The sequence below is a fragment of the Taudactylus pleione genome, unplaced genomic scaffold (assembly GCF_031769625.1).
Source record: "Taudactylus pleione unplaced genomic scaffold, aTauple2 ptg000137l, whole genome shotgun sequence".
Taxonomy (NCBI): domain Eukaryota; kingdom Metazoa; phylum Chordata; class Amphibia; order Anura; family Myobatrachidae; genus Taudactylus; species Taudactylus pleione.
The window spans coordinates 949546-976223 of record NW_028284539.1 but is presented as its reverse complement, the minus strand read 5'-3'; the positions used below and the strand labels follow the sequence as shown (position 1 = coordinate 976223).

Sequence of the window (26678 nt, the reverse complement as noted above, 5' to 3'; positions counted from 1 at the left end):
CTGCTGGGAAGTACTGGGAAACATGGGGGAAGGGACTGTGCGGAGGAGGGGAGGCAGCTACCAGGCAGTGCTGGGAAACATGGGGGAAGGGACTGTGCAGAGGCGGGGAGGCAGCTGCTGGGCAGTGCTGGGAAACACGGGGGTGAGGGACTGTGGTGATGAGAAGCAGCTGCCAGGCAGTGCTGTTACACATAGGGGTGAACACAAGAGGACACTGACTACTCGGAGGAGAGGCAGCTTCCCGGCAGAGTAGAGTGACATAGGGGGTGAGGGACTAAAAGACAGGGACTATGCAGAGGGGAGACATGGGGCTGTGGATGTGGCACTGTGGAATAGAGACTACAGGGAGGAGACACAGTAGGCACTCTAGCAAACAATGGCTCCTCTGAGTTCTTGAGCGAGAGCCTCTGCCTTCGGGAAATGGAGCAGTGACAAGCCTCCTTTGCTCTGAACAGCGGCGCTGTCAGAGTGAGGAATCAGTGTCCAAGGTCAGTGTTGTATGTCGGGCTGAGACTATACTGTAGACTGCTGTGCAGTCCACTTCTAAATTTGTGCCGAAGTGCCGGTATTTATGTATGTATGTATATAATATATATATATATATATATATATATATATATAAAATCCATATTGCCGGCACTCCTCCTTACTGAGCAATTAATATCTTGCTGTGGTGCTCACCCTGGGGCACAGGATACCCTTCACATAACCAATTCCAAAAAAGAGGCACTCACAGACTGAGTAATCATGAAAAAAGTCTAATGCTTTATTGCATTAGCATAGCGACGTTTCGGAGTCCATCCCCTGTCATCAGGACATAAACATTGTTTATGTCCTGATGACTGGGGATGGACCCCGAAACGTCGCTATACTAATGCAATAAAGCATTAGACTTTTTTCATGATTACTCAGTCTGTGAGTCTGTGAGTGCCGCTTTTTTGGAATTGGATATATATATATATATATATATATATATATATATATATATATAGCACTAATCCACGGCACTCACCATTCCTAGATTTGGGGTGCAACATGGTATGTGACCACATTGTTTAAATAGAAATCACAGGGGTTCTGCACTCACCATAATAACTAACAATAATAATAATAAACATAATAAACAGTGGGGTTTTGGTTCATGAATTGATCAATGCATTTAAGCTTGCAGCCCCCATCACGGGACCCCACTTTACTGCAAGTCCCTACTATAGCACTAATGTGATGGCTATGTCCATGTTATAATTCTGAGCAATAAAGTAGGGACTTGCAGTAAAGTGGGGTCCCGTGACGGCGGCTGCAAGCTTAAATGCATTGAACAATTCATGAACCAAAACCCCACTGTTAATTTTGTTTATTATTATTATTATTATTAGTTATTATGGTGAGTGCAGAGCCCCTGTGATAGATATATATATATATATATGTATATATATATATATATATATATATATATATATATATTAGGGATGTGCAGGCTCGGATAGGTTCGAGTTTGCACGTTGAGTTCGGATTTTCCAGGAATGATGAGGTTCGTCCATGTAAGATGAAGTTTTGCCTCTTTCTGAGTTCCGTTTTTTTGGAGGGAAAAATCCGAACTCAACGTGCAAACTCGAACCTATCCGAGTCTGCACATCCCTAATATATATATATATATATATATATAGTCAGGTGCATAAATATTGGGACATTGACAGAATTTTCATATTTTGGCCTCTATTCACCACCACAATGGCTTTGAAATGAAACAAACAAGATGTGCTTTAACTGCAGACTTTCAGATTGAATTTGAGAGTAATTACATCCAAATCAGGTCAACGGTGTAGGAATTACAACAGTTTCTATATGTGCCTCCTACTTTTTAAGGGTCCAAAAGTAATGGGATAAACTAAGCAATCCTAAATCTAACTTTCACTTTTTAATACTTTGTTGCAAATCCTTTGCAGGCAATTACAGCCTGAAGTCTGGAACGCATAGACATCACCAGACGATGGGTTTCATCCCTGGTGATGCTTTGCCAGGCCTCTACTGCAAATGTCTTCAGTTCCTGCTTGTTCTTGGGGCATTTTCATATCAGTTTTGTCTTCATCAAGTGAAATGCATGCTCAATCGGATTCAGGTCAGGGGATTGACTTGGCCATTGCATAACATTCTACTTTTTAGCCTTAAAAAACTCTTTGGTTGCTTTTGCAGTATGCTTCGGGTCATTGTCCATCTGCACTGTGAAGCGCCGTCCAATGAGTTCTGAAGCATTTGCCCGAAACACTTCAGAATTCATTCTGCTGCTTTTGTCAGCAGTCACGTCATCAATAAATACAAGGGAACCAGTTCCATTGGCAGCCATACATGCCCACGCCATGTCACTACCAACACCATGCATCACTGATCAGGTGGTATGTTTTGGATCATGAGCAGTTCCTTTCCTTCTCCATACTCTTCTCTTCCCATCACTCTGGTACAAGTTGATATTTGTCTCATCTGTCCATAAGATGTTGTTCCAGAACTGTAATGGCTTTTTTAGATGTTGTTTGGCAAACTCTAATCTGGTCTTCCTGTTTTTGTGGCTCACCAATGGTTTACATCTTGTGGTGAACCCTCTATATTCACTCTTGTGAAGTCTTCTCTTGATTGTTGACTTTGACACATATACACCTACCTCCTGGAGAGTGTTCTTGATTTGGCCAACTGTTGTGAAGGGGTTTTTCTTCACCAGGGAAATAATTCTTCTGTCATCCACCACAGTTGTTTTCCGTGGTCTTCTGGGTCTTTTGGTGTTGCTGAGCTCTCCGATGCGTTCTTTCTTTTTAAGAATGTTCCAAACAGTTGATTTGGCCACACCTAATGTTTTTGCTATCTCTCTGATGGGTTTGTTTTGATTTTTCAGCCTAATGATGGCTTGCTTCACTGATAGTGACAGCTCTTTGGATTTCATATTGAGAGTCGACAGCAACTGATTCCAAATGCAAATGTCACACCTAGAATCAGCTCCAGACCTTTTACCTGCTTAATTGATAATGAAATAACGAGGGAATAGCCCACACCTGTCCATGAAATAGCTTTTGAGTTGATAGTCCCATTACTTTTGGCCCCTTAAAAAGTGGGAGGCACATATAGAAACCGTTGTAATTCCTACACCGTTCATCTGATTTGGATGTAATTACCCACAAATTAAATCTGAAAGTCTGCAGTTAAAGCACATCTTGTTTCTTTCATTTCAAAACCATTGTGGTGGTGAATAGAGGCCAAAATATGAAAATTCTGTCAATGTCCCAATATTTATGCACCTGACTGTATATATATATATATATATATATATATATTTATATATTAGGGGTGAGCGGGTTCGGATTTCTGAAATCCGAACCCCCCCGAGCCCCCCTGATCCGAGGCAGATCCGAGTCAGGCTCGACTTTTCCCGCCTGACTCGGATCTGAAATCGAGGCAAAACGTCATCATCCCGCCTTCTGGGTCTCGCGGGTTTTGGATCCTATATAATGTACCCGCGTCGGCGCCATTTTCTCACTCGGCTGTGGACAGTGAAGAGGGAGGGTGGGAGTTAGGGCTGGCTGGGCTGTGTAGTGTAGTGTTGTGCTGTGCTGTGCTGCTGTTGTCCATAGGGGCTGTGTCCACTACTTCAAAGTCCATAGGGGCTGGCTGTGTTGTGCTGTGCTGCTGTTGTTAATAGGGGCTGTGTCCACTACTTCAAAGTCCATAGGGGCTGGCTGGACTGTGTTGTGCAGTCAATTCTCCATAGGGGCTGTGTCCACTCCAAAGTCCTGTGCAGTGTCCCAGTCCTAAAGGTGTGCTGTAGTGTTGTCCAGGGGGTGCTCTGTCCATCAGGGGTGCTCCCCCCAAGTGCTAAAAAAATTATATTTTTTCTGTGTTTGTGAATTGTGTGCGCAGTAGCCGCACGTGCATCAACAAAGTAGTGCCAAGCGTGCGCCTGTGTCATAAGTAAAGGGCCGGCTGGCTTCACCGTTAAAGGGTGCTGTAACCCCCAAAGTACACTCCAGTCCAAACCAAAAAAAATAATATTTTCTGTGTTTGTGAATTGTGTGCGCAGTAGCCGCACGTGCATCAACAAAGTAGTGCCAAGCGTGCGCCTGTGTCATAAGTAAAGGGCCGGCTGGCTTGACCGTTAAAGGGTGCTGTAACCCCCAAAGTACACTCCAAACCAAATAAAAAAATATTTTCTGTGTTTGTGAATTGTGTGCACTGTGGCTGCACGTGCATCAACAAAGGAGCAGCGCCAAGCGTGCACCTGTTTCCCATAAGTAAAGAGCCGGCTGGCTCATTTCTTAAAGGGTGGTGTTACCCACAAAGTGCACTACTCTCCAGCAAAATTAAAAAAATATTTTCTGTGTTTGTGTGCGCTTTAGCCGCACTTATATATCAATATAACATAAATGGAGGACCAAACTTTCTCTAAAATAGGGAAAGATCAAGAACCACTTCCTCCTAGTGCTGTTGCTGCTGCTGGGAGTTGTTCATCATCCCAGAGAGGAAGTAGGAACACCACTACTTTTACTAAACAATTGACCCTCCAACAGTCCCTAGCGATGAGGATGAAGTACGACAGCAGTCATCCTGAAGCAAAACGTATAACTGAGGCCTTGACTGCTATGTTGGTGTTAGACGTGCGTCCGGTATCCGCCATTAGTGCAGTGGGATTTAGACAATTGATGGAGGTAGTGTGTCCCCGGTTCCAAATCCCGTCTAGATTCCACCTGCATCCTCAAAGCAGCAGCGACAAGCGTGCGTCTGTCTGTTAAAGGGTGGTGTAACCCTCAAAGTGCGCTCCACAAACAATAAAAAAATTCTTATTTTTTTTTCTGTCTTTGTGAATTGTGTGGGCTGTAGCCGCACCTGCATCCTTAAAGCAGCAGCGACAAGCGTGCGTCTATCTGTTAAAGGGTGGTGTAACCCTTAAAGTGCTCCAAAAAATAAAAAACTATTTTTTTATGTGTTTGTGACTTGTGTGCGATGTAGCCGCATGTGCATCAAAACAGTAGCAGCGCCAAGCGTGCGCCTGTGTCATAAATCAAGGGCTGGTTTGGACATCTGGTCCAGACTGAAGGACGTGCCAACAATTTCTGACAAGTCTACCGTCACTGCATATGATACTGTCCTCAAAGCAGCAGCGACAAGCGTGCGTCTGTCTGTTAAAGGGTGGTATAACCCTCAAAGTGTGCTCCACAAACAATAAAAATATTCTTCTTTTTTTTTCTGTCTTTGTGAATTGTGTGGGCTGTAGCCGCCCTTGCATCCTCAAAGCAGCAGCGACAAGCGTGCGTCTGTCTGTTAAAGGATTACATCGGTGACAGCATCCAAGTAGGCATGTCAGACAGTCCGTACCTGTACTGGCAGGAAAAAGAAGCAATTTGGAGGTCCCTGTACAAACTGGCTCTATTTTATCTGAGTTGCCCCCCCTCCAGTGTGTACTCCGAAAGAGTGTTTAGTGCAGCCGGGAACCTTGTCAGCGAAAGGCGTAGGAGGTTGCTTCCACAAAATGTGGAGAAGATGATGTTCATAAAATGAATTATCAACTCTTCCAGGGAGACCAGCCTCCAGAACGTACAGAGGGACCTGTGGTTGTGGATTCCAGCAGGGACGAATTAATACTCTGTGAGGATGAGGATGTACACAACACTGAAGAGGGTGAGGAATCGGTGGATGAGGACGACATCTTGCCTCCGTAGAGCCAGTTTGTGCAGGGACAGATTAATTGCCAGCTTGTTTTGTGGGGCCCAAACGAACCAATCATTTCAGCCATTTCAGTTGTGTGGCAGACCTTGGCGCTGAAATGATTGGTTTGTTAAAGTGTGCATGTCCTGTTTATACAAAATAAGGGTGGGTGGGAGGGCCCAAGGACAATTCCATCTTGCAACTCTTTTTTTTCTTTGCATTATGTACTGTTTGGGGCCTAGTTTTTCAAACTGCCATCCTGTCTGCCACTGCAGTATCACGCCTAGATGGGTCACGTGTTTGTGCCGCCCACTCGTGTCGCTTAGCATAGTCATCCAGCTACCTCGGTGCAACCTTTTGGACATAAAAACACTATTGTGAGGTGTGAGGTGTTCAGAATAGACTGGAAATGAGTGGTAATTAAGGTTATTGAGGTTAATAATAGCATAGGAGCAGAAAAACCTACAAGTTCTGTGATTTTAGCTGTTTTTATGCTTTTTTTCAAAAAAATACAGATCCAAAACACAAAACCCAGAACCCAAAACACGGAAGGGTGGTTTTGGCAAAACCAATCCAGATCCAAAACACGAAGAAAGATCCAGATCCAAAACCAAAACACAAAACACGAAAAGTGGCCGGTGCACACCCCTAATATATATATATATATATATATATATATATAGCTTTACATATAAAACCTTACGTATACTGTGACACATGGGGGTGGCTAAATTGTGGACCCATTGTCCCTGGGGGTGAGGGAGGGGGCTCTGCCACAGGGACATATTACAACTAGGGGGGTGAGGATTAATATTGCTGGGGGCTTATTTTGATGGGGGGGGAAAGTAAATTTCAATGTGGGCCTATGGACACAGGTGTGTGGGGGGGTGCATAACCCCTAGGTATATATTTTTTTTAAATAAAATATTTAAATATATTTTTAAAAATGCTCTTTAAACTTAATGAAATAAAAAAATGACATTTTATGTGCGGTTTTGACAAAAAAAATTGTTAGTTAAGTGGTTAATAGAGCTTACACTGAAGTGCCAAAAGTCATGGGATAGATTCCTAGTATCATGTAGGACTCCCTCTAGCCTGATGAATTGCAGCAACTCAAAGTGGCATCAATACCACAAGTGGACGGAAGAGCTCTGGAGAGAGGTTGACTTATTCTGCTTCGGTTCCCTGATATTTGTAGCTGCAGCATCTTGGGTGCAAATTGACCTCTCCACCACATCCCATAAAAGCTTGATTGGGTCAGAAACGTGGCCACACCAATCACCTGAACTCTCCAGAATGCTCATCCAACCAATTATGAACAATTTGGGACTGATAACATGGGGCATTATCCTGCTGGAATATTCCATCATGGGGTGTGGATCATTAGGTCTACATGGTCTAGATAGACAATGTTTGGGTAGGCAATAGAAGATACACAGACAATAGGTCAACAGGGTCTGAAGGTCGACACACTAACGGTCGACTAGTAACAAGGTCAACAGGTACTGAAGGTCAACATGGTCATTAGGTCGACAGTGATATGGTCAACATGCAAATGGTCAACATGTTTTTTGTAGCCCTAATCTTCACCATAATCTTAACCCTAACCCTCCCCTTGGTGCCTAACCCTAACCCTCCCTCCTAGTGCCTAACCCTAACCATCAGGGTATGTGCCTAGCCCTAACCATTGGGGTAAGTGCCTAACCATCGGGGTAAGTACCTAACCCTAATCCTCCCCCCTGGTCCCTAACCTTCCCTCCTGGTGCCTAACCTTAATCCTCCCTCCTGCTGCCTAGCCCTAACCATCGAGGTAAGTGCCTAACCCTAAGCGTTGGGGTAAGTGCCTAACCCTCTGGTAAGTGCCTAACCCTAACAAAATAATAATAATAAAATGTGTTGACCATTTGCGTGTCGACCATATCAATGCCGCCCTAATGAACATGTCGACCTTGTTACTAGTCAACCTTTAATTTGTCGACCTTTCCGTCCCTGTCAACCTATTGCCTGTCTATCTTCCATTGTCTACCCAAACATTGTCTATCTAGAAATGTAGAAATAATGACCGGATACATCCATCATGTGGGAGACATGAGGTCCATGAAGGGTTGCAAATGGACATCAAGCAATGCAATGTAGTGGTTACCGGTCAATGAGGTGTTCAGAAAGACCAGCGGACCCAACCCCAGTCGTGTGAACACCCCCCCCCACTATTATGGAACCACCACCAGCATGCAAGGTGCCTTGTTGATGACTGGTGTCCATGGCCTCATGGAGTCTGTGCCACACCTGAACCCTAACATTACCCAAAAACAACTGGAATCATGACTCATTGGACCACACCACATATTGCCAGTCATCCAAGGTCCAATTAAAGTCACGAGCCCAGGTGTGGTGCTATGTCCGGTGTTGTAGTTTGAACAGGGGCCCTTCTTTTGATGGGTCTTCTGCTCCCATGTCCCATGGAAGCCAAGAATGCTCCAGTGACCTGCTGGATATACATTTGGTACCCGCTGCATGGAATGTGAATGTGAGTTGAGACAGTGTCAATTGTCTGTTACCACTGACAATTCTGGCCAGATGCCACTGTTCACGATCATTAAGCACTCATGGTCGGACAATGTGCTGTAAATGGTGGTAATGAATTCTATGAGGTAATCAAAGTAAACACGCAACACCGTAGATCAAGGAATGTTGACTGTCTGCACAGCTTTGGAAAATGAATGTTCCATCCGTTGGGCTCCAGTAATTTACATCGCCTTGCCATGAGCAGCCTAGCCAGTGTTCAGATTGACTCACAAAATGTCAGATTAGAATGGATGCAGGTCTAGGAATTTCCAAGACATCACAGTATGGTGACACCACCTACTTGTACATACTGCTATCCAATGAATTTTGGTACTTCAGTGTACAATTCTTTAAAACTTTGGAGATTTGATTTACAGTAGTCTTTTAATCTCAGGATCACTATCCAATTAAAACCTCAGACTATGCTATAGTATTATTTTAAAGTAGTCTGAGAGAACAAAAGGTTTTGTTGAGCAAGAAAACTGTAAATAAAATATATATTTTAAAAACATTAAATACAAACATTTGTGTGTAGTTCTTCGGGATATATTTATGTGTACATTGGTGACACAATAACTTTAAATGGATTTTTGCATGGGTCCAGCTTTTAACAATTAATGGGCTTCCTCTTTTATAATGATTATTTGGTTTATCTGAATTCCACCTCTGGAGTTTGGTTAATTATATTTTTAGTTTGTGTGCACACGAAATAGCTTTGAATTTCCAAACCTTTGTGATTAGTGGCAAGTCGTTTGTTTGTTTTTCCTTATAATGTTCACCTACAATATTGGTTGTTTACTAAACTGGGGCAAACTGTATGCTGGGTCATTAGAAAAGCTGTTATACTAACAAGCAAATCATGCAGTTTTCCCTGACTAGATCACACAAAGCATTTTAATCACACACAGCTTAAATCTCCATTATGGTGAAAGACAATCAGACTGCTGACTTCTGTCTTATACCCCTTTTCCACCAAAATTCCGGGTCTGACCCGGAGTTGGAACAGAGTTCCTATCCGGATCAGACCCGGAATTTAGCCGGCGCCGACTCGGGATATTGTTGAATCGGCACCGCTCACACCGGAGTCGGGTCTGCATAGATGACGTCATCTCCAAGCGCCACTGAAGCCGGACCAATCGGCCAGCTTGCAGCGCACTCCAGGTCATCGTGACCCGGAGTGCACTGTTCTCACAGCACTGTTCTCTACGCCCGTGTTAAACCCTGCTATTTACCTGGGTTGGATTGCCGGGTCACTCGACCCAGCGATCAGACCCTCTCCCCTTTTACACCAGGGAGCTGCCCGTGTTAACCCTGCAATAACCCGGGTTTTAGCTCCGGTGTAAAAGGGGTATAAGGGATCAATTCAATTAGGATGCGAATTGTGAGTAGCAAATTTGTTTCATGAAACTCGCAGACTTCGCTCCCGAGAATTTTCCAGTACAATTAAAAATGCCTATTCACAGTGCTCGCAGCAGAGTTTGCAAATTGACTGCCAATTGTGATGTGAGAGAAGTGCATGAAAAAGTGGGGAGACCATCCTGGACCCCCCAAAATTGGTAATTTCATTAGCAGGACCATATAGAAGGCTGTTTATGGACATTAGGAAAGTACTGAAGGTATTCAAATGGTGTGAAATGGCTGATTTGTGTTTTTTTATGCAAAACAATGATAAAAATCTAATTTTCATTTAATCTCAAACAAAATAAACAAAAAATGAAAAAAAAAAGGAGATTTTGAGTACCTTGAGGGCACTTTGAAAAATTCTAAAAATCATTAAAAGAAACAATTATTTTTCAATTAAAAATACTGTAATTAAATTTGGGACACCTAAACTAGCTAAAAAGTTTATTTTGGGGTAATTTGAGGCCCATTACTTTTCCCCAAAAAATTACTTGTAATTATTGGACCAATTAAGCTACTTGAAAACTTCCAATTTCCTAATTACTCATTAGGGGGGGTGTCCCAACATTTTAACCTTAAAATAAAGATTATCCTTTCTATTTCTCACCTTCAGGGAGGTGCAAATGGAAAAATGTGAATTCAGGTTGACTGGTTCAGTACGAATTGCTAATTGGATTGCAAAATGAATTTGCTATGCAAATTCGAAGAAAAAACGGCAACTTGCAATTCACACCTAATTAGATTGACCCCTATGAGTGTGCAGCATAAAGAATCCTAAATTTATGAAGGCTCTTTCACATACTTACTGACATTCGAATGGTGGTCTTCGGGAGAAGGCTCCTTTACTTACTTCCATTAAGCTTTTGTCTTCAAAGACTAGGTAGCACTTGGCCACTTGGTTCTGATTAGTTGATGCAACCCAGTTTTGACATACTGTACCAGTTCATAGCAAGCAGACATTCCTGAAATAATAATACACATCACTCTCATGGTCAGGTTGTTGCTCATAGTACCATGAGCGCACTTTACCCAGGGCACACAAAATACATGCAATCATGATACATGGTTTTGATGAATCGCTGTAACCCATGGCGATGGTCACAGTATAAATATGTATTTCACCAATATTGCATTCAATTGATATACAGTATGCTAAACATTTCTGCTGTTATGTTCCTATATTTTTAATAAACATTTGCAGTAAAAATACATTAATTTATTTTAAGTCTGGGTTTCATAACATAATGTACACATCTCTATCCCTAAGCCTTGCTACTTGATATTGTAATTCACCATATTTTCAAGAATGACCTATTAGGTACTAAGGTTATCAGTTGTCACATACATGTGTTTCTACTAGGGTCTACTCACACAATCATTAAAACTAGGGATGTGCAGGCTCGGATAGGTTCGAGTTTGCACGTGGAGTTCGGATTTTTCCCTCCAAAAAACGGAACTCAGAAAGAGGCAAAACGTCATCTTGCACGGACGAACATCATCATTCCTGGACTTTTGTCCAGGAATGATGATGTTCGTCAATGCAAGATGACGTTTTGCCTCTTTCTGAGTTCCGTTTTTTTGGAGGGAAAAATCCGAACTCCACGTGCAAACTCGAACCTATCCGAGCCTGCACATCCCTGATTAAAACCAAAATTTATATGCAGGAAAACCATTCAGACTGTTTTGAAGGCGGGATCTTTGTCATTACAGACATCCCAATACATACCGATCAATAGAATTGTTAGTAACGGATGATAGCACAATTATCACACCTGCGATCTGCAGCTTTAAATAAAACCCAAATCGAATTCTACTAAACACTTTAAATTAGCAATAAGAAAACAGGATTTTCTATAGTGCTCAACAGGTGGTTCAAATTAATCTTCTTTTCACCATAATTTGATCCTCTTGATACCACACAGACTTTCAAAGGATATGGAAATGAAAAACATTGAAAACACTTGCAGTGTATTATGACTTATTTTGTTTATCCTTGTGTTTCTTATTCTAAAAGATATTTGATCCAAGTGTTAACTCTGATACCAGGAAAGTCTAAATCCTAAACACCCATAAAGGGAAGTGTCCAGTAATAGCACAGCAAATGTGTAAGATGAGTTCACTCACTTTGGATACTTTTATAGGTCCTCTGTATGTTGTACCCATATTGTACATATATGTCAGTACCAGTGTTCCTTAAAATATTTCTCAGTGGACCCAAAAGAATTGGAAACACACAGATCTAGCAATATATCATTTTAATAGATACACTAATTCCCCCTAAAATAAAACATCTATGAATAAAAATACTGTAATCATAGATAGCACATGTCTGGGATCTGAACAAGCTTTAGCATGGCTGGCAGCTGCTTCTTTGGTGCTGGCAAGCTCTGAGTCTCAGGCCACTGACACCACACCTGCTGCCAATCACTGGGTGACAAAACAGTCAACGTCTGGGCCCTGTGAAGATTCTGTTATGTAATTTAATATGTGTACATATTTGTAAATAGCTTGTTGCTTGTGTGGACTTTCTGTAGGCGGAGTCCTAGGTTGCGCCACTTTATTAGGAAACCTCAGCATTCTTCTGCAGACAACCTGGTCAATGAAATGACTTATGTAACCGAGACAGAAGATGTGTTTTACACTTACAAAGGCTCTCCAACCTCAAAAGACAGTGATTCAGAGTTCTGTCAGAACCACAGTCCAAGGAGCAGGTATGTGAAGAAAGTATTTTTTGCCATACAAAAGTTTTGCAGAATTTTTTGTTATTTTTTCCCTTTCATGTTGGTCAAAATGTATTATTATTTATTATATGTTAACCAGCATTTTTATGAACTGAGTGCAAAAGATAGTTATAAATACATTGAATAATATGAAGCAAGTGCCAGAATTACATTTATGCATTCATAGACCATGTAATATGCCACAGTGTTGGTGATTAGCATTGATGCCCTAGAGTACTGAGGTAATGGTTCAATTGAATGTTCTTACCATGTTTGTATGGGTTTCCTTTTGGTTCTCCATTGTCTTTCCATAATCCAAAAGCACATGACATGTGGCATGGAATATAGGGCATGATTCAGCAAGGATCGCAACTGCAATTACACACGCAATCGGCCGATTGTTGCTTTCTGCGCATGTGTATGCATCGCAGTGCGCGAGCTAGCCACTGCGATCGCAGTCACTATGCTGACCTACTGCAGAGTGATTGACAGGAAGTCCACCCTGAGAAAGAGTGACCACACTCAAAACACGTTAGTGAGGGTGTATGGACCCATCTGCACTTACCCGCTGATCCTAATTGACCTTCTATCGATCGCCTGGCAATTGCCTAGAAGGGAGAATGGAAGGATTCTGGATATCTCCCACTATACTCACTTTGTGGCACCTGGCCAGATGCCGAACATGGTACGGTTCAAACTTTGATCAAATAGTCGATTGGAATTTTTATTATTTATTTACAGTATTATTGTGCACTTTATTGTTTGGTCTTTTGTGTACCTAATAGTGACACTTTGAATTTTTGTTCATGTTTTTTTGACCTATTGCACTAAGGTCATTCTCTTGTTATTTATTGTTTTATGGGAATTTGGAGGCACATTGAAACATTTCTTGGTGGAAAAACCAACATTATAATTAATAAACGACGCCTCATATCTCGTGTGGGAATGTGTGTACTTCAGTGCATCAGATGAATTATATGAAAGAAGGACAAAAGACAGACTAGTAGCGCCGCAAGTGTCATACGAACTTTGTTTTTGATTATTGAATCTTATTTGGGACTTGGTGGCAACCCATAGTTTGACACTGTGGCTGCTTGAATCCTAGTGCGCCAGTGCTTGTTCACAATTTCTATTATTTGTATTGTTTGACAGGAAGTACCTTTTGGGGGTGGTGATGGGGGGTTGGTCGGTGAAACGCAGGCATGCCAGTGCTTTTGAATGCCCTTGTAGGGGTGTGCATAAATTAGGAACTGCGATGCCATGCACAGCTTGAGTACTCAGTGCTTGAATTAGGTTAGCAATTACCTGTGTAAGGTCAGACCTTGTGCAAGTGTGCGTGAGGCTGCGATGGTACTCAATGTTACCAGTGGTTTTGCAGTCTTGCTAAGTATTATCGTTGTGTGTAAGCAGGGGCAGATTGGGAAATGAAAGTGGCCCTGAAAAAAACCGTGAAAGCGGCCCTCAGTGTGTGCGCTGAAGGCGTGCGCCGAAAAAGTGGGTGTGGCCTAATGCAAAACACCATGCCTGCAAGCCACTCCCCCTGTTTCAGTCATAGTCATACTGGGGGCATACCTACCGCTCCAGGAGCTGATAGCCATGCCCACAGTCCCTCTCTCCAGTGAAAAAGCACAGCAAGCATGTGAATGAGCATTTTCTTACCTATATGATTTCTCTGCTACGGGGAATCTCTGAAGAAATTGATCCTCCCTGGACAGGCAGTGTCTTGAGTTGGTATTTGCTATTCATGCACAAGATCCCATGGTCTGGAAGCCGCCTGTATGTGTCCCAATAAAACCAATGTCATTATCATGCAACAGAGGTTCAACCACATAATAAATGTGGGTTTACCATATCAAACAATTTTATATTAATAAAATATATTTGCTCCTTTGGTACCGTTTGCATCAGTAATATGGTTTCATTAGAATTGTTATCTTACTGAAGATTACTGTGCCCCAGTGTTTTCTTCTATTAGTCTCAGCAGTGCTACCATCCTATACTGTATGTGTGTTTCCAGCACCATCGCCTTAGTGTGTCTCCAGCCTATCCCCTCATGTGTTTCTTCAGCGCTATCTCCTTGCGCCTATCCAGTGCCACCCCCAATTTTCTCGTGCACCATCCACCCACCGTGCCATCCTCCTGCATCTCCCGACCGCCATCCTCCTGCGTCTCCTCAGTGGTGTCCTCCTGCCCTAGCACAGAATAGCCCTTCTTTCTCACACACAGATCATCTCCCCTTAGCACAGAATACCCCCCTCCCCACAGACAGATCAACCCCCCCGTCCCCACAGACAGATCATCATTTCCCCCGCCCTTAGTATAGCAGACCCCCCTCCCCCAGACAGATCATCTCCCCCACCCCTAGTGTAGCAGACCCCCATCCCCAGACAGATCATCATCTCCCCTGCCCTTAGTATAGCAGACCCCCTGTCCCCCAGACAGACCGTCTCCCCCACCCCTAAGGTAGCAGACCCCCATCCTCAGACAGATAATCATCTTCCCAGCCCTTAGTATAGCAGACCCCCCTCCCCCAGACAGATCATCATCTCCCCCACCTCTAGTATAGCAGACCCCCTCCTCACAGAAAGATAATCTCCCCCGCCCTTAGTATAGCAGACCCCCCGTCCCCCAGACAGATCATCTCCCCCACCCCTAAGGTAGCAGACCCCCATCCTCAGACAGATAATCATCTTCCCAGCCCTTAGTATAGCAGACCCCCCTCCCCCAGACAGATCATCATCTCCCCCACCTCTAGTATAGCAGACCCCCTCCTCACAGAAAGATAATCTCCCCCGCCCTTAGTATAGCAGACCCCCCATCCCCCAGACAGATCATCTCCCCCACCCCTAGTGTAGCAGACCCCCATCCCCAGACAGATCATCATCTCCCCAGCCCTTAGTATAGCAGACCCCCCCTCCCCCAGACAGGTCATCATCTCACCCACCGCTAGTATAGCAGACCCCCTCCTCACAGACAGATCATCTCCTCCGCCCTTAGTATAGCAGACCCCCCCTTCCCCAGATAGATCATCATCTCCCTCACCCCTAGTATAGCAGACCCCCCTTCCCAGACAGATCATCTCCCTCACCCCTAGTATAGCAGACCTCCCTTCCCACAGACATATCATCTCCCCCGCCCTTAGTATAGCAGACCCTCCCCCAGACAGATCATCATCTCCCCCACCCCTAATATAGCAGACCCCCCTCCCCCAGACAGATCATCTCCCCCGCCCCTAATATATCAGACCCCTGACGGAGGCAATTCCAAAGAAGATCGGCGGTAAGGTAGGGACAGTTAGTACGGGCACAGGCGGACCACCATCTGGACCGGGCTCTGACCTTCCTACCAATTAGTCACATAAGACTATAAACATCAATGTTATGTTTTATGTTATATGTTTATTATGCTTAATTTATTTACATAGCGCTCTTTCCTATTTTTATATCAGACCCCCCCTCCCCTACAGACAGATCATCATCTCTCCAGCCCCACCCCTAGTATATCAGACCCCCCCTCCCCCACAGACAGATCACCACCCCCTAGACTGCAGCCAGACTCGATTGTCTCCTCTCCACTCTGCCCCCTCCCCAGGCTGTGAAATTAAACTTAAACATGACACTTCACAGCCTGGGGAGGGGAGAGTGGTGAGGATGTGATCAGGCTGAAAGACTGCTGTAACCGGCCGGCGGCCCCCCATCCCCGCCACAACTTACCCTCACCACGGCCACGCTGTCACCCGCGGTCCTGCGCCACTTCACCTCACTCCGACTGTACGCTGGGTGGAGCCTTGATAGGATGCTGGCCGCTGGCCTCTCTTCTTGTGAGAGAGGCTAAGGCGCGGCCAGGCAGTACTGATAGGCAGCCAGGCTGCTTGTGTAAAACACACAGGAGCCAGCTGGGTGACGCGAATCGGGGGGCGGGGCCTCAAATAACAAGCGGCCCCACAACCAATCGGCCCACCGGGATTTTCCCCGCAAAAAGTAATGCCCAATCCGCCCCTGTGTGTAAGGTAAGGTGGGCATCCTTATTTTGTGCTGCGATGGCACAGTGATCGCAGTGGATTAGCATATCACAGTGAGACTGCATGCATAATTGCTATTGCATTCACAGTTGCGATCCATAATTAATTAGGCCCATAGATTCACTGGGGCAGGTACTAATGTGAATGAGTACATTTTCAGCTGAAAAATTCTGCTGCTGTTGTATTGTCAATTATGCATTATTACAAAATTTTTAGTCAAAGTGTCTGATCCAGTTATGTTTATGGCACTCCCCCAGCTCTTCCCTCAGACTGGCCATTTAAATTAAGGCAGTGTATATTATCTAGCTCACTGCCTGTTCATTCACTGCCTGCTACTGATACTGTCAGCCTTTCAGGACTTCCAAGCTTTCCTCTCTTTGTTATTCACCAGATGTGTGTGATGCATGCAGCACTCGCCACCTCCTTAATGCCACCGATATTATCCACTGATGGGAGCCTCCCTGGACACTTCAGCTGCCAACTGGGAACTCACAATATGCTTCCACATAAGTTGTGATGACTGTTCTCATTTGACAGCTGCCCAACCTCCTTTTATGACCAGGTACAATGCTGTCAGGCTCTGATACTGGTTACTGACTGCTTCTCTGGGGCCACTATTAGGATAGGATGCTGCTGACTGCCCATGTCAGACATCTTAGGCACAGTGAGTAATGCTGCCTATGCCCTCTTCACAGCTCTTGCTATGACAGTCTCCTTCTCTGTCTCCACCCCCCTACGCTTGAAAGCCTTTCCACACTCAGCTGATGCTCAGGACACAGAAGGTGAGCACTAGAGGGAGGGATCTGCGGTCTAAGCGGTCAGCTCTGCAGGCATTATATTTATACCCATGAGTTCCTGCGACATGACCCCTCTCTCACTGGCCACAAGCCTCTATTCTTCCCACCTGCAGCATGAGCTCCTGTCCTTCCCTCATGCAGCATGAGCCCCCTTCTACCTTATCTATACAATGGTTATTTATATATACCTAGGGCAGGGGTTAAAGTGGGCAGGAACGGGGTGGAACTGGGTTCCGTCACCTCTCCTGGTAGGCAGAACTAGTTCCACCTCCACCACATCCCTGCACAGAAGTCCCACAGACAGAGAGCCACTCTGTCTGGCTGCCACCACCTCCCCCTCCTTGGTTTCTGGTTCATTGTTCCTCCTCCACCCACGGCCCCCCCTTCTGTCACTCACTTTGTGTGTTTGTTTCTCAATGGCTCCTTTTGCAGCATGGTGTATATGATGTCATGTCATCACCACTGCTGTATAGTACACTGAGGAGCCACAAAGAGGAGCAGGGGCTAGGGCAGGCACGAAGGAGAGCTGCTCCTAGAGGGACATGGGAAGGGGATGATAAGCTGCTGGTGGGAGAGGAGACACAGGGGCAGGGGGCTGCTGCTAGAGGGACAAGGGGGATAAGCTGCTGATTGGAGTGGAGACATGGGCAGGGAGCTGCTTGTAGAGGGACACGGGGGTAAGCTGCTGGTTGGAAAGGATACACAGGGGCAGGGAGCTGCTGTCACATCTCCTGGTGTGACAGGCTCCTTCTCTGGTTCCACAACCTTCTCCTTGCAGTCTTTCCATACTCAGCTGATGCTCAGAACACTGGGTGAGCACTGGAAGAAGAAATTTGCAGTCTAAGCAGTCAGCTCTACAGGCACTTTATACCCTTGAGCTCCTGGGGCGTGACCCCTCTCTCTCTGGCCGCGAGCCTTGATTCTTCCCACCTGCAATGTGAGCTCCTGTCCTTCCCTTCTGCAGCATGGGCCCCCTTTTAGCTTACCTATACAATGGTTATTTATTAGGGATGTGCAGGCTCGGATAGGTTCGAGTTTGCACGCCGAGTTAGGATTTTTCCCTCCAAAAAAACGGAACTCAGAAAGAGGCAAAACGTCATCTTGCATGGACAAACATCATCATTCCTGGACTTTTGTTTTGCCTCTTTCTGAGTTCCGTTTTTTTGGAGGGAAAAATGCGAACTCGGCGTGCAAACTCGAACCTATCTGAGCCTGCACATCCCTATTATTTATATATACATAGGGCAGGTGGTTAAAGTGTGCAGGAACAGGGTGGAGCTGGGTCACCTCTAATGGTAGGCGGAACTAGTTCCACCACGTTCCTGCACAGAAGTCCCACAGACAGTCACGATGTCTAGCCGTGGCAGCCTCCCCAGCTCCATGTTCTTCCTCTGCCTATGACCCGCCCCTCCTGTCACTGAAGCTGCTGGCAGGAGAGGAGACATGGGCATGAAGCTGCTGCTAGAGGGACATGGGGGTAAGCTGCTGGTGGGAGAGGAGACATGGGCATGGAACTGCTACTAAAGAGACACAGGGGCATAAGCTGCTGGTGAGAGAGGAGACACAGGGGTAGGGAGCTGCTGCTAGAGGAACACAGGGGGTAAGCTGCTGGTAGGAAAGGAGACACAGGAGCAGAGAGCTGCTGCTAGAGGAACCCAGCTGGGGAGGTATAAGCTGCTGGTGGGAGAAGAGACACAGGGACAGGGAGCTGCAGGGGCAGGGAGCTGATGGTAAGGTACGCAGGAACAGGGAGCTGCTGGAAGGAAACAAGTGGGTAAGCTGAAGAGACACAAGGGGATGGTTTTGGAGTGAAGGCATGCGAATGATATTGGTGAGAAGCAGGGAGGGCTAATGCTTGTAAAACACAGGAAGATGTTACTGAAGAGATTGTGAGGGGATGAAGCTGTAAGATGCAGGGGGGATGAAGCTGGTTAGACACAAGGGGATGAAGCTGGTGAGATGCATGGGGATGGTACTGATGAGTAGTAAGGGAGGTGGCACTGTAGAGATGTAGAGGGATGACGTTGGAGAGATGTAGGAGGATGTCTTTCCAGGATGTTTGTTCAGGGAAGTTCACATTTTCCTTAGACCAAAATGTACAGTACTCTTTATGTTCTTGAATGAAGATGAGATATTATTCCTACCCAAACTGATGGCTACCGTATCACGTGTTCTTTCATATGCATACTGAATACTGGCTCAATACACTGTCTGTTTAGGGAGACACAATTTCTTCAGAGGTCCCTCATTGCAGAGAAAGTGAAGGCAATATGTAGTGGTTGCAAAAAAAACATGGGGCACCGAATTGACATAGAAGTGCATGTGGGGATCCCATAAAAAAAACTCAGAGGCACGGCAGTAAAACAATTAATTGTTACACTGATTATATAGAACATTTTTTTTCTTTTTAAGTGACCTAACATTGTAGACTTTAAAAAAGCATCTAAAATATTTTTCTTCTTCAGGGTCCATAGGGTCCACAGGAATTACATTGGTGCATTGGAGCATTCCAACTACATACCTCAAACAGGAAAGGCTTTGGGGTTCCCAGCATGCACTGGTCCTCCTCCCTTTATACCCCACCCTCAGCCACAGGCATTCAGTTTTTTTGTTTGATGGGCAGCAGGACTGCCTAGGCAGTCCTAGGCTTTTTACTTTAATGATTTACCTTAGTTTTTCAACTTCAGAGTTTAGCGGTACCAGGCGCCGAGAATGATGCATGCACCGCGACTCCTTCTACCTCCACCAATGCCAAAACATCAGTACCGCTATATGCCCTGAGGTTTTCAGCAGGTCTCAGCATGGCTTAGCTAGCTGCTTTTTTTGAAGTCCGGGACTGTAGTCGGGTCATGGAAATGTCAGGTAAGCGATTCCTTTTGGGGAATCATGTGCTGCAGTCCTGACCTCCAGTGTAGAGATGCATCGGAAGTGGTTGCGGGTGAAGGCCTCATGTAACGTGTCCTCACTAATGCGGCCGGGGCCATATCGTCTGTCACCGGGGATGGGTGGTAAAACACACTAGTCAACATCTTGTCACCGTGAGGTCAGCTTACCCGGCCATAAAAATTGCAGCCTAGGGGAGATAGGTGCTCCCCCGGCCGCTCCTACCCCCAGACACAAACTTCCGTGTATGGATTCCCGCATTTGGCTTGCTATATTTGACCACCTTGTGTGAGACGCTCGTAGTTAGCATTTAGGCATGTACTACTGAAGCTGTTGGTCTCAGAGGTTTGTTCTGTCTCTCTATATACCATTACTCAGGGCTGGCGAGTTGATCCAGAGTCCATATTACTTTAGCAAATGTGTTTATGCATTGTACGTGACTGTAATGCTAGCTGCTGTATTTATACTACCTGTTTTTTCAAACTGTCAGTTATACTGATCATTGTGTTTCTCCTCATCCCTCTGAAAAGGTATGTGGGGTGTTTCATTGTTATATTTATATGGTATACCTTATACTATTTATACATTTGTCATATCTTAAGGAAAGATGAGAAGGATGAGCCGCCAGTGTTTAGGTCATGTAAGTCCTGTGCTGCAGGCTTGTCTGAACTGGATGTTAACCTGGATGGATTGTGTTGTAACTGTAGAGACTTCATGGTCTCCCTGGACATACAAGATGCATATCTGCATGTCCCGATTGCAAGATCCCACCAAAGCTTTCTCAGATTTGTGGTAGATCAGCAACATAACTATTGGTCTAGCCACAGCCCCTCGGGTATTTTCCAAGATAATGGCAGTCATGATGGCTCATCTCAGATGACAAGGAGTCAGGATACTGCCATATCTAGATGACCTTATGATATTGGTACAATCTTAGGAGATGTTACAATGTAATCTACGGATGACCATTGTTTGCTTACAAGAGTACGGCTGGATAATCGATTGGAAAAAGGCTTTTATTTTTTTCAACTCAGCAGATGGTGCACTTGGGGGCATTGCTGGACTCCCTGGGACAGAGGGTTCTTCTACCAGAAGACAAGATTGTGGCACTACAATCTTGTGTGCACAGTCTGCTCCGCAAGCAAACAGTGTCAGTTAACTTGGCTATGCAGGTGCTGGGCTCCATGGTAGCCACATCTGACATGGTGGCTTATGCCCAGTTCCACTCCAGGGCCCTACAGCATTGGATTCTGGCTCATTGGGATGGTCAGTATCATCGGATAAAGTCCCAGAAGATTTGCATCTCACCGGAAGTTCGTCTCTCCCTCGCTTGGTGGCTGGAGATGAATAATTTAAACAAGGGTTGTCCGTTATGGATCCCGAAATGGGTACTCCTCACCACGGATGCAAGTCTGCGAGGATGGGGAGCAGTGACAGGTAGTCAAACCTTTCAGGGAAGGTGGACGGTCCAGGAAAGTCACCTGCCAATAAATATATTGGAGCTTCGTGCAGTGCACAAAGCACTCATACTGGCGCAGGACCTCCTACAGGGCAGGCCTGTCCAGGTTCAGTCTGACAATGCTACAGCAGTGGCCTACATCAATCATCAGGGAGGCACACAAAGTCCGGCAGCCATGAAGGAAGTTGCAAAGATTTTGCTGTGGGCAGAATGCCATCTTCCAGCAATCTCAGCAATATTCAACCCAGGTGTACTCAACTGGGAAGCAGACTTACTAAGTCGCCAGGACATACACACTGGAGAATGGGCTCTTCATACGGAGGTGTTTTAACTCCTGGTGGACAAGTGGGGATTATCGGACGTAGACATAATGGCATCACATCTCAACCACAAGGTCCCCAGGAATGGGTCCAAAACAAGGGACCCCTAAGCCACCTTCATGGATGCTCTGGCGGTGAGGTGGAATTTCAGGTTGCCATACCTGTTTCCTCCAATCTCCCTCCTCTCATGAGTTGTCAGAAAGTTCAAGCACGAAGGCGGCAGGATGATGCTAATAGCCCCTGCCTTGCCCAGGAGGCATTGGTTCTCCGATCTGACATGTCTGTCCATAGACAGTCCATTTCCACTGCCTCTACGGCTGGATCTGGTAATGATCTAATAAATATTTGAGGACAAAAAATCTTTCATTATTGATGGTATATCCTTTATTCTAAATAATAACTTTTTTTGGTTTTTAGGCGATTTTTATCTCCAGGTATCTGGGACAGCGATGGGCACTAGACTGGCTCTGAGTTATGCCAATTTGTTTATGGCCCATTGGGAGTCCACTTCGATATTTGAAGACCCATCTCTTGGGGCCAGTCTAGTGCTCTGGACACGCTATATAGACGATATCTTTTTCATTTGGAAAGGGGACAGATTACCCTTGGACACTTTTTGCTCATCCCTTAATTCCAATACCCAGAATATTGTTTTAACTTTTGATATCAGTATTAACCAAGTTAATTTTTTGGACTTGACCCTGTACATAAAGGATGGATGTCTATTAACTCGGAATTAGATTAAACCTACATATTGCAATTCTCATATAGATTATACTAGCAACCATCATTTTAATTGGTTGAAAAGTATTCCTGCGGGACAGTTCCAATGCATTCGTAGGAATTGTACAGAGATTGTAGAGTACGAAGAACAATCAGACATTAAAAAAAAAACATTTTGTGGCGAAAGGCTATGATGCTGGAAATGTTGAAGATGCACGTGTAAAAATTAGAAACTCCGATAGGAATGATTTCCTTAATAAAAAAGATGGAGGATATAAAAAATATAACAAGGAATGTATTCCCTTCATTACAAAATTTAATAACCAATTTCGTCAAGTGGAGAACATCATTTCTAAGCATTGGCAGATTTTATATAGAGATCCAGCACTAAGAAAGTTCATTGAGGAAAAACCCACTTTTATCTATAGAAGAGCTGATAATTTAAAAAATTCCTTGGTACGTAGTATGACCTCCGAACCAGGTCCAAGGAAAATGATTAAAACAGAGGGGTTCCATCGATGTGGGACTTGCATGATGTGTAAAACATGTAAGAGTCCCACAAGTAAAATCACTCAATATAAATCAAATCAAACAGGGAAGATATATAAAGACTTCATTACATGTCACAGCAAGAATTGTGTTTATTTACTGGAATGCGGCTGTTGGAGTCAGTATGTAGGCAGAACTACTCGTATGCTGAAAGAAAGACTCTCAGAACATTGTAGGAATATCCGTAAGGGTGTTGAAGCTCATAGTGTTCCCATCCATTTTAAAGAAAAACATTTATGTGATCTTAAATATTTAATTTCCTTTTGTGGTATTAAGATATCTCCCTGTAAATGGAGAACTCAAGATCAGGAAGGGGACTTAGCCAGGCTGGAAATGAGGACTATTTATGATCTACGCACTTTGACCCCAAGGGGTCTCAATATTGACTTTGAGACTAAGTGGTTTTTATAAATATTTATAATTTTAGAATGTATTAGGTGTTTTTTATTATATTGTTCTCTTACTGCATGTTTTTATAATTTTTTATTATGAGGTATCCCTGTGCCTGCAGTGCTATCAGCTTTTTGAGAAAAATCTCCATCCCCATGGTGCTATTTAGTGAACGGAAACGCAGTGAACAAAGAGTTAATTGAGCATGCGGCTAATTGATATTTATATTGCGGAGCGACTTCTCCATCCCATCCATGACTTCCGCCTGTGCGTTCCACAGTCAGAACTTGAAATACTGCTACACTTTCCGGCTCTGCAGGTCATATCCCGGAAATACCTTTCTTGCGTGCCATGTCAGATGGACTGACTGACGGCAAACGACTTCCGTTTTTTGGATTCCGCGTACCGGATATTACGTTGTAACTATATTCCGGATGCATCGTTCTGCACTAGTAAAGCAGGAAATGGATCAACAAAATTATGGGATCATTAAGGATGGATAGCCTTATGTTAGGATTATGCACCACACTTTGTTTTCTACCAATAGGGGACACTTTGTGAGATTTTCTATATGTTTTTATTAACTATTAAAGATTGAATGTTTTAGGGTTTTGGGATTATTATTATGCATGTAATGTGGATATTACAGGGATTTTTTTGGTCATTTTAAAGTATTGATTGTTTTAAGGATTCATTATTAGGATCACAGGTGTTTCTGTTAATGAACATCCTTAATCATGTGTTCAGGTATATAAGGAGCTTTAGTTTCCATTTCTCCCATACACCTTGAGGAAGGAACAGGTTTCCGAAACACGTTGGTGGTGTGGGAGAAATTACTGCTGCCTGGCTGGACCTAGAAAGGGATTTTCTGGATTGATTGGGGAGGAGATGTACCCAGGTTAACATCTATCCACCCACGTTCTTTACAGTGCCTATCTCTAGGCCCATTCCGGTACGCAGGAAACCCCGAAGGGGGATTTTTAAATTTTTATTATATACATTTTTCTGTCCTGTGCTGTTTGTCACGTGTTTAGTTTATTTTTATTGTGAATAAATTGCCTTACTGCCTTACACGATGGGAGTGCGCTCTCTGTGATTCTATTTGAGGGTTCGTGGAATATCGATTATAGTGGGACAAGTATTATCCTTGAATAAATCTAGAAGATCTCCTCAAAGATACCTTTATGTGTACACATTTCACCAATTTGAGGTGAGCATACTCTCATTGGGATATATCAGTTGACATCGATTGTTTGAAGTTCCCTAAAGATTTGGATTGGTGTTACCACACAGAAGAACTTTTTCATATTTTGGTTTTATTAATCATTCTAAAAAATTGTTTTTCAGAGCAGCGCTGGGTGGCCTTCTCTTATTTTCTGTATATATTTTGCAAGGTTAAGAGCTGGTGACTCTGTGGGTTGGACCCCGGCTGCCGTTCTATTAGCGCAAGTCACATACCAATTTTCTTTGTTTTCCTTGGATAAAGTGGACTTGCGATGGCTGACAGCAAAGACACTTTTTCTACTTGCCATCTCTTCAGCTCACAGAGTTGCTGACTTGGCAGCACTGTCAGGTCGCTCTCCATTTTTTATTTTTCATCAAGATAGAGCTGTCCTCCATACCAAGGTGAGCTACATTCCTAAAGTTGTTTCCCGTTTCATATAAATTAGGAAATTGTAGTCGCAGCCTTTCAGTCTTCAAACCTGACTACAGGTGAAGCATCCTTGGATGTGGTTTGAGCCCTTCGTATCCACGTGGATCGAACCAGCTCCATCAGGAATTCCGATTCTCTCTTTGTGTTATATGGATTTCACAAACGAGGCTGACCAGCACACAAACAAATTTTGACAGCACATTCCAATCGATCTTTGGGACCATCGTGGATGGTTAGACATGGCACCTCCGCTGAACAGCTGTGCAAGGCGGCTACTTGGTCTTCCGTAAATACTTTTATCAAATTCTATGCATTTGATACTTTTGCCTCCCAGGATGCTTCCTTTGGGCAGCGGATTCTCCTCTCTAAGCAGAAGCATCCCCACCCTTAATGGAACTACTTTAGGACGTCCCCTAGGTCATTTCTGTGGACCCTATGGACCCTGAAGAAGAAAATAAGAGTTATGGTATAACATACCTTTGTTAACTCTTTTCTTCGAGGTCCATAGGGTCCAAAGGGCATCCACCCTGACGCACCTTGCCTCAGTTGGGATCTGTTCTTTAGCCTTTTTCACAGATTCCCTCTTCATATGTTGACTGTTTCTTGTGTACATTGTACTTCCTTTTCCACTTTCCGTCTCTTGCAATTAGGCTTGTTTACAAACTGAATGCCTGTGGCTGAGGGGGGGTATATAGGGAGGAGTACCAGAGCATGCTGGGAGCCCCAAAGCTATTGCTGTTTGGTGCATTGGAGCGTTCCAACTACATACCCCAAGGTAATTCCTTTGGACCCTATGCAGCTCGAAGAAAAATAGTTAACAAAGGTATGTTATACCATAACTCTTTTTTTCACACTGATAAAAAGGCCTCCAAAAGTTTGGGGGCCTAAGTGGCCCCCAGGCTCCCAGCCTTTCACTTTAAAGTTTCCTATACACAACAGTTTGTGTGTGTAATCAACAGTTTTCACAGTTGTTCTGGCCTCTCAGAGTGGTGTTGGGGGGGGGGTGGTAGGTGGCAGCGAAGATGAGTTCCACCACCTCTCCAGGACCACTTTAAGCCCTGCCGTAGGGAATGTTTGTATAGTGTCACCAAGAGCATAACACCTGTATGTATATATGAATTACATAAATACACTTTCACATTACTTTCTATATAACATAGAAATATAGATTTTTACCTCACATCCTTTGATTACATAAATTATAGAAGGTCCATGTACATAAATACAACCTACCTCTTCCATTGATGATATCAATACATTTTGTTTTTGTTATTGCTCAGCTTTAACTTGGCGGATTGAGATGAAGCAAAGTGCATGTTATTTCTAAGAGTTTCCACTGCAAATGATGCAGCTTTCATGAAAATTGGTAAAGTAGTATTTGTACCAACTTATTTACACATACTTGGCTCTGGAGCTTGCACAGTTCAAAAACACACAAAAATGCACATTGTGCAAACCATTTTACTTTCAATTCTGCATCTGCCCCCTAATGTAGAAGACTGATTTGTGCA

At 44.2% G+C, this 26678-nt stretch overlaps 1 protein-coding gene across 21 annotated transcripts in view; it reads left to right on the top strand.

Annotated features, from left to right (window-relative positions):
• Window positions 1-26678, top strand: part of PTPN3 (protein tyrosine phosphatase non-receptor type 3) — a 753142-nt gene that overhangs the window by 367708 nt on the left and 358756 nt on the right. For 20 of the 21 annotated variants that reach the window (XR_015878492.1, XR_015878493.1, XR_015878491.1 and 17 more), the window contains one exon: window positions 12186-12362. The exons of the other annotated variant lie outside the window; for it this stretch is intronic. Coding sequence is in view for 17 of the 20 variants with exons in the window: in XM_088473619.1 (XP_088329745.1) it covers window positions 12186-12362 (177 nt within the window). In the remaining 3 variants the exon portion in view is untranslated. The remainder of the gene's footprint in view (window positions 1-12185; window positions 12363-26678) is intronic. 21 annotated transcript variants of the gene reach the window in all.